The sequence below is a fragment of the Mus caroli genome, chromosome 7, assembly GCF_900094665.2.
Source record: "Mus caroli chromosome 7, CAROLI_EIJ_v1.1, whole genome shotgun sequence".
NCBI lineage: Eukaryota > Metazoa > Chordata > Mammalia > Rodentia > Muridae > Mus > Mus caroli.
The window spans coordinates 104,096,030-104,103,745 of record NC_034576.1 but is presented as its reverse complement, the minus strand read 5'-3'; the positions used below and the strand labels follow the sequence as shown (position 1 = coordinate 104,103,745).

Sequence of the window (7,716 nt, the reverse complement as noted above, 5' to 3'; positions counted from 1 at the left end):
CCCCTCCCCCTCCCCCTCCCTCTCTCTCTGATCTCATTGGGTGATTTCACTGTTCCTCTCTGCGCTTTGATAGTTGCTTCTGTATAAGGGAACTGGGCTGGGAGCCTTAAAGCCCTCTGGGCGCCATGAAGGTATTGTCCTCCTGGAAGGAATGCAATCTCTCCTCTCCAGCCACATCTAGCCTCTCAATCAATGGCCAAAGACTCCAGCCACCCAACCTGAACATGAAGGCAATAGACCCTTCCTTAAGGTCTTCATGCAGAGGATTCCAGAGTCCCCTGAGGGCCCTCAGAGTCCGTGTGCTTGAGCAGCATGTCCACTGCTGAAGCTTGACCTCTTGTAGCCCTCTCTACCCTCACGCAGGCAGGACCCAAGAGGGATGATGATGAGGGGCCAGACCTCAGTGAGGCCATACTGCGTCAGCAGTACAGGCCTGAAGCCCTTTACACACATGCACTTGCAAACAGATACCCACAGTGTCATTAGAACACATGTGCATAACACTGTATACATGCACACTCATGCATACAAGGCACGCTTGCATACGCAAACCGTCTACCAAGATTCAGATATAAGAATGAACACACAAGCACACACATACAAATATATACACACTTTTCCACAAACAGAAGTCCACACATTCTCCCCCTCTCTGACCAGTATACACATACCTAAGACTGGAAAATCACACTAAGGTACAAACACATACACACACACACACACACCACCACCAACAACAACAACAACAACAACTAATATTATTCTGCATTTCAGATCAGACACATTTCAAACAATAAAAAAAAAACAAAAAAAAAACCTAAACCTAAACACAAGGTGTTCCTAAGTCTATTTCCCAATTAATCAGCCCCTGAACTGAGGTGGGAAATTCCTATCTATGAGCTTCATTCCTCCAGCATGTCTGGCCCTGCTTTGAGGTCCCAACTGTTCTCTGTCCTCACTCCCTACCATGTGTGCCTTTGCAATGGAGCTCAAAGGAGGTGGGGAGCAATGTGTTACCCTCTCTCCCCCATCTAAGCTCCTTGCTCACTCTTCCCTCCTGGTCCACCTAACATCCAAGATTGGGGCTGGAATGGAGTGTGTAGCGACCCCTGCTGGGCTTATGTGACATTACAGCACAGCTCTGTTGTACAGTACCAATTCCAAGCCTGGGCAGCAAAAAGGAAGAAGAGGAAGAGAACCCAAGTGTTGGGTGCTCCAAGAATGGAGTTGAGCTTTAGACAGCCTTTGGTCTGTCCATGTCAATCAGTGCTCCCGAGGCTTCAATGCCAAAACCCCATGGTGACATCACTTCAAGCCCTCGGGATGGGAGTTCTGGCAGATCACAGCCGCACATCCAAACTCTCAGCTTGACATCGGGTCTTTAGGCCTAGCTCCCCCCTCCCCTTGGCCTTACATCCCACAGAATGCAGCTCTTGCTTTCATCGTCCCAGGAAGCTCTTGTTCCTCAACTGAGAAGCCTCATCCCCAACTTGAATTGTCTATATCTTTCCTGTTTTTCAAGGCTAGTGCTTCACCATCTGGACCAATAATTCATGAGAATATCAGGAGCTTTGGGTGCCTGAGTGCCCTGTGCTCCAAGCCTGCCCCGCCCCCCACTCATTCCAGTGGGCAAGTCAGTCCCTTCTTGAGTCCTCTGCTCCTTCATCCAGAAAACAGCAGCCTCTTGGGTTTGTGGAGGGGATTAAAGAAGATCATAGCTGTGGAAATCAGGCTCAGGCAGCTGTAAACTTCCCTGTGCATGTGCAAGAGTTCTCATTATGACTTAATCCTTTGATCCCTGCTCCTACCTCCACACTGAAGCACACAGCAAGCAGACAGGGAGCAGAGAAAGGGTCAAGGCTGCTTCATTTATGAGCTCCCCAGCTCCCAACCCCTACCCTACTAGGGCCTGCCAACTACCAGCCTCAGCGGCAGGGTGTAGATTTGGCTGGAAAGAGGTTAGACCAAGTGTAATTAGTGCAAACTCACACCAAACTACAATTCCCAGAATGACTCAAGCTGCTGTGGGTGTGGCCACGAGTTTAACCCCTTCCTCAGTGAGTTCTTTCTTCCAATGTACCCTCTGGGGGTTGGCCTCAGACCAGGCAGGTGCAGCCTAGAAAGGTGATCTTATGTCCATCAGACACCTCCTTCTGCCCACAGAGCATCTGTGCCTCTCACCACACCTACCGCCTCCTGTCTTTCCCACACACTGACGCTCTCTGGGCTCCTAGCCGTGGTCTAAAAGTGTAGGTGAGTGTGGGTGTTCTACAGTGACAGCAGCTAGCCTCTATATGAGCACTCACCGAACTCCTAGCGCTACGATCTGTGCTTCCAGACTCTTCACAACTCTCCTGTGAGGACAGAAGGCTTATTGCCACTGCACACTTTTTGATCAGAGGGAAGTGGAGCAACTTTCCAGGACCATGTGGCTCTGGGAAGAACCTATGTCTATCTGCCACCTTACCCCCCACCCACCCACACACACACACACCACCCCCACCACCCTGTCTTCAAAGCTTCTTCTGAACCAGGAAGAACACCCCAGAAATCCCAAGCTCCATTCACCTCAGCAACACTAGTGGGAAGTCCTCCCAGATGTCGGACACCTACTCTTTCTGTTGTACCAAGCTCCAGCTGCCTCAAAAAGGGCAGTGAGACTATCACTTCAGAGACATCAAGAAGTGGGTCACATCGCTAGGGAACTGGCCTTTCCCAGGGAGCGGGCAGCTAAACAATGAGAGATAAACGTGTGAAAAGATCCCCGTTACTAAATATATGGACATCCCAAGAGGATGGAGGTACTGACAGGGAGCTGGTGGAACCCACCCTGGAAGCCATAGTCTGTGGGTCAGACAAGCCAGGGCACTTGAGCAGGAGATGAGGCCATCTTGGCTGCCTGGGCCTGAGGCGGATGGGGTGGAGGGAGCGGGAGGCCAGCACTGAAGCAGGAGATCTTGTCTCAGCGCCTAACCTGCCAAGCTCAACGGGCTGATTTGAATATTGTTTTGCATTCATTTGCATGATACTTTCTGGAAGGGCTCCCACTCTACAAATACTGCCTTGCCCTCATTTCCAGGGTCTCTGCTTATTTCACTGAGCCATTCTCAACCAGTATGGCGTCCTTTGGCAGGCCCTGAGCAGGGGCACTAGAAGCAACCAAAATTGTTGCACATTTAAAAGACTTTACATTTCCGAGCTATCAGAGGCACCTTCTTGGCTAGAAGTGCTACCTGTTGTCTAGCCTTGATTCCTCGCTCCCTTTTCAGTGCTTCCCTCCCAGCATACACTTCAAACCTAGGCCACTCTGAGCTCTGCTAGTCCTGGCATAAGCAAAGCTATGCTATCCCTGCCTGGCCTTTGCACATTGTGTGCTCTCAATTTGGCTAGCAGTGACTCTTCCTTCGAAGGCTGCACCAGTGGCCCAGGCACAAGAGAGGAAGGTGGTTCCTTCCTCCATCGCAGTCACTGGCTCCATCCATGTCCTTTTAGGAACCCAGTACTCAGCTGGGCAGCAGCACCAGGAAAGGCTGCTGAATGAATGAATGACCCTCCATCACTGAATCCCATCTCCCTATTCCTGGCTGCTGTTGGTCACCTGCAGGAGGATCAAGGATGAATAAAGACTTGCCTCCAACTCTTTCCCATCCTGAGACACTTTCTCCTCCACCAGCCCAGTCCCCAGCCAGCAGATTCCACAGCTCTTCTGTGGCGGTGGAAAGTTCTCCTTATACTCTATCCTCGTTTCCCCTTCAGGCCATGCTTGCTTCTGTACCATGGTTTCTAAAGAAGAGTCAGCCCCTTGCACTGCCCCTACTCAGCTCACTGTGTACCTTCACTAGAAGCTGTTCATTTCCCTCACTCGGCCTGGGATGCTGTCCTGCCTGAGATGCTGCCCCGCCTAGACCATTTATACCCCTGAGTGCAACAGCTTAGGATAAGGACAATGACCTGGCATAGAGAAAGGACATAAAGCCAAACCAATTACTTGGGGTTGCTTTAAAGGAACGAGCTACCCAAGCAGAAAGGAGTGAGTGCCTTTGTAGTGTGCAAGTCGGGAGCTGGACAGGGCAGCCAGCACACCATAGAGGAAAGGAGCAACTGCCACGGGATGGCTCTGACATCCAAGATTTGGAGAAGAAACCTTGTAGAGTAGGGTGAGAAGATGAGGCAGCCATGGAGGAACTCCTTGGCTGTGAGAGTAAATACAGGAGATGTCACAGGGATGCATTTGAGCTACATTTATCAACCCTGACCAATGAGGGATCAAAACTGCAAGGTGGGTTATGAGGTTAGAGAGAAGAGACAGTCTACGAGGGCTTCCTAGCAGAGGCAATCTATCCAAAAATCTTTACCCATCTCCACTTCCTGAGAAAGGGCCACACTCCTGGGGGTGACATTGGAGACACTATAAACGCTGGGCCCTTTGCCTCTGTCTCTTTCCATGCCCTTTCTGGCTCCTGGCCTGGGTCCGTTCTGTACCTTGGCTACACTGAAATGTCCATACCTTCCCATCTTTACATGTTGTTCTGCTGCTCCTTGCCTGTGAGCATCTTTGGGGCCCAGCCAATCATTGCTTCTTCAGAGTTTTTTTCCATACAGCCCTGGGACACTCTATGGTATCAGTTTCCATCCCTGTCTCTTTCATACTGAGCATGCTTTGAGTGTGAAGACTGTGTTAGTGCCTCTAATGACCGAGTCATGGGTACCAAGCAGGCTCTAGGGAGGCCCTGTTGATGAACAAATGAGTGAAGTAATGAATGAGTAAGTGAAGGAGCCAGGCGGAGGGGTTATATTTTAAAGGACCTGGCAGCAGAAGGCAGAAAAAATGCAGTGCTGGCATCAGTGTAGCTGAGAGTGAGACTCCAGTCCATTAAGATGGAGAGGGGTACTGATGGGAGTACATTCCCCCCGCCCGCCATCACCATTTGGCTAGATCCCAGACAAGCCATCAGCAGTCTCTGGGGACAAGAGCTGGAGTGGGAAGCAGGAAAAGTGGCAGGAGCTGCGTGGTGGGTAGGGGGAGCTGGGATTGGAGCCGCAGGGAACATGGGCAATCAATGTCCAGTAAGCTGACTGGACCCAGAGCAGCCCAGGAGCCCAAAGGAGAAGATAACCAGGATTCTGAGGACCAGGCTGAGGATAAGGCCCAGCTCTAGTCTAGCAGTCAGGGGAGGGAAGCAAAAGGTAATTCTACCACTATGCACCTCAGCTAGGAGATCTCTCTCTCTCTCTCTCTCTCTCTCTCNCTCTCTCTCTCTCTCTCTCTCTCTCTCTCTCTCTCTCTCTCTCTCTCTCTCTCTCTCTCTCTCCCACCCCCCACCTGAAGATACACTGCAGAAAGTTCTATTCTATCTACCCCCTTGGCTGACTTGTCCGGCTTGGCCCCAGACCTCCTTGTTCCTTGAACTGGCCTGGCCCCTGCTCTCCTTTTCTGAGCCCAGTTCTCTGAACAACCTAGCCAGTGTCACTGAAGCAGGTCTCTAACACAAACATAATCTCATCCTTCCTCTGCCCAAATATTCATATCCCTCCCTTGCAGAAAACTCTTCAAGGTTCCCTTGGGACCTCTGTTCAAAGCCCAGGGGATCTGGAGTTGGAAGTCCTGCAAGCTGTGGCTCATGCCCTGTCTGCAGCTACTTTGTCTCCACAGCTTCCTCCCTGTTCTTCCGCCCAATCCCACCTCTCGGCTTTGGCTTAAACCATTCCCAAGATGCACCACCTGTTAGCTTGTGCTGTTCTTTATTGCTTCGTTATTCTCGAGCTATTTTGTGTCTGTGCAGTTTAGGGGGCCCCAGAGGACAGGGCCATTATTGCCTATTTCTTTTCTGCATCTCTCCACAGGGTATAGAATGAATTGTCCTGGGCTCAAAGAGGTGGTCACACATTCAGCCACCTCCTCCCTCCCTGGTCAGGCCAAAGTGTCCCAACTGTGTATTCAACCATGAAAGAAAAGAAACCCCCACACACAAATGGGCACCAATAGGCATATATGTACACCGATTACACAAAGACCAAGATGTACACATATTCTCACACCAGCCCCGTGATCACACACCCACACCAGAACACTTTAAGTGAACACACAGATCCACCTACACACACATAAAGAGCAGTTACTCAAGCACTAATAACACACAACAGTGAATGCACACCCAAGCAAGCAAGCAACATGCATACTGAGTCGCTGTGACAGAGCACACACGTTAGCATGCAGGGCAATATGCAAATGACCTGACATGCATACCTCCTCCTGCTGAGGCAGCCTGCTCTCACTCAGACACAGGCAGTACCCTACCACAGCCACACAACCCCACACAGGCTGCTTCACATCCAACCCAGGGACCCCAGAACCCTCAAGACCTCCACACCCAGGATGCCCCTTATATTCCACAGGTGTGTGTGTATGTGTGTGCGTGTGCACGCGCTCACACACAGACACACACACACACACACACCAGCACCACTCCACCACCATCACCTGCTTGCCACCTTGGAACTTCTCACAGTGGCTCCTTCATCCACTCATGCAGCTCCTGAACAAAGCGGGAGCTTCGAGGCTCTCACTACACTATCCTGGGACGGAGGCTTTGAGGCGAAAGTTGCATAAAGTAATGTCCCAAACCCTTAATTCCTGATTCTATGGAATGTATTACCCTGATACTCTCTTGTTCTAGGATCACTCTTACTTATATGTATCCTTATTCTCTCCTATACACACACCCTAGACTCCTCTACACACAGTCCTGGCGAAGAGTGTCCTTCTCCATGGTGCTGAAGCACCACTCAGCCACCAGAGCTCCTAGAAACTCCTTGGCCAAACTCCTCACCGCACCCTAAGGATAGTTCAGGCTTCTCACCATCCATCCCCCAGCCAGGAGCCCTTCTTCAGGACCCCAGCTTCATCACCTCCTGGAAGGATGCCAGGCATCACTCCTCTACACAGAGACCCCTAACTAGGTTGCCGTCCTTCAGCCGTCCCCAGCAGGATTGAACCTCCCATGTGGCTGATTTCCATTTCAACCCCAATTCTGAGAGGGACTCCCCAGACCCTGTCCGTGGTATCGTTCGCTGCTGCTTATCCAGCCCCCAAACCCCCTTGCTAGTACTCACGGCTCAGCCGGTCGCGCTGCCGGGTACTGCTGGCTCCTGCAGAGGATGGAGTGGCCGCATGCCTGCCCCATCACTCCTCATCATCTGCCTCCCCAGCCAGACTAAGGTGGCACCTCACCCCGTCCCCCCTGCCCCCACTGCCCGGAGTTCTGACTGGGGCACTCCCAGCAGGCATAGGAACCAAGAGCAATGGCTGGTTCTTGACTCTGCCTGTACTCAACACACGATCCAGCTCTGCTGCCTGGGCTGCTCCGCCTGCCTCTCCGGCTGCTACTGCCTCTGCTGCTAGGCTGGCTCTGGGAGGAGGCTAGAGCAAGTCTGATAATGCAGAAGGGGGAGGGAGCGTGGAGGAGGAACAGAGAGAGGCCCAGAGAGAGAGAGAGAGAGAGAGAGAGAGAGAGAGAGAGAGAGAGAGAGAGAGAGAGAGGAGGGAGGAGGGAAAAGACACACAGAGGGAGAGACTGAGAGATACACAGACACAGAGAGAAACATCTGAAGGGAGAGATAGCTGCATCTCAGAGAGATAAAGATGGAAATACAGAGACCAGAAAGGATGCAGAAACACAGCGTTCTCATAAGAACCAAGATGGGGCTGGGGACCCC

General features: G+C 51.6%; 1 protein-coding gene across 4 annotated transcripts in view; it reads right to left on the bottom strand.

The window, feature by feature from the left end:
* Pde2a (phosphodiesterase 2A) overlaps positions 1 to 7,418 on the bottom strand; it is a 90,242-nt gene extending 82,824 nt beyond the window's left edge. For 3 of the 4 annotated variants that reach the window (XM_029479520.1, XM_029479517.1, XM_029479518.1), the window contains exon 1: positions 7,114 to 7,418. Coding sequence is in view for 2 of the 4 variants with exons in the window: in XM_029479517.1 (XP_029335377.1) it covers positions 7,114 to 7,184 (71 nt within the window). In the remaining 2 variants the exon portion in view is untranslated. The remainder of the gene's footprint in view (positions 1 to 7,113) is intronic. The other variant, XM_021166409.1, reaches the window with a different exon arrangement.
* Between the last annotated feature and the right edge of the window lie 298 nt (positions 7,419 to 7,716).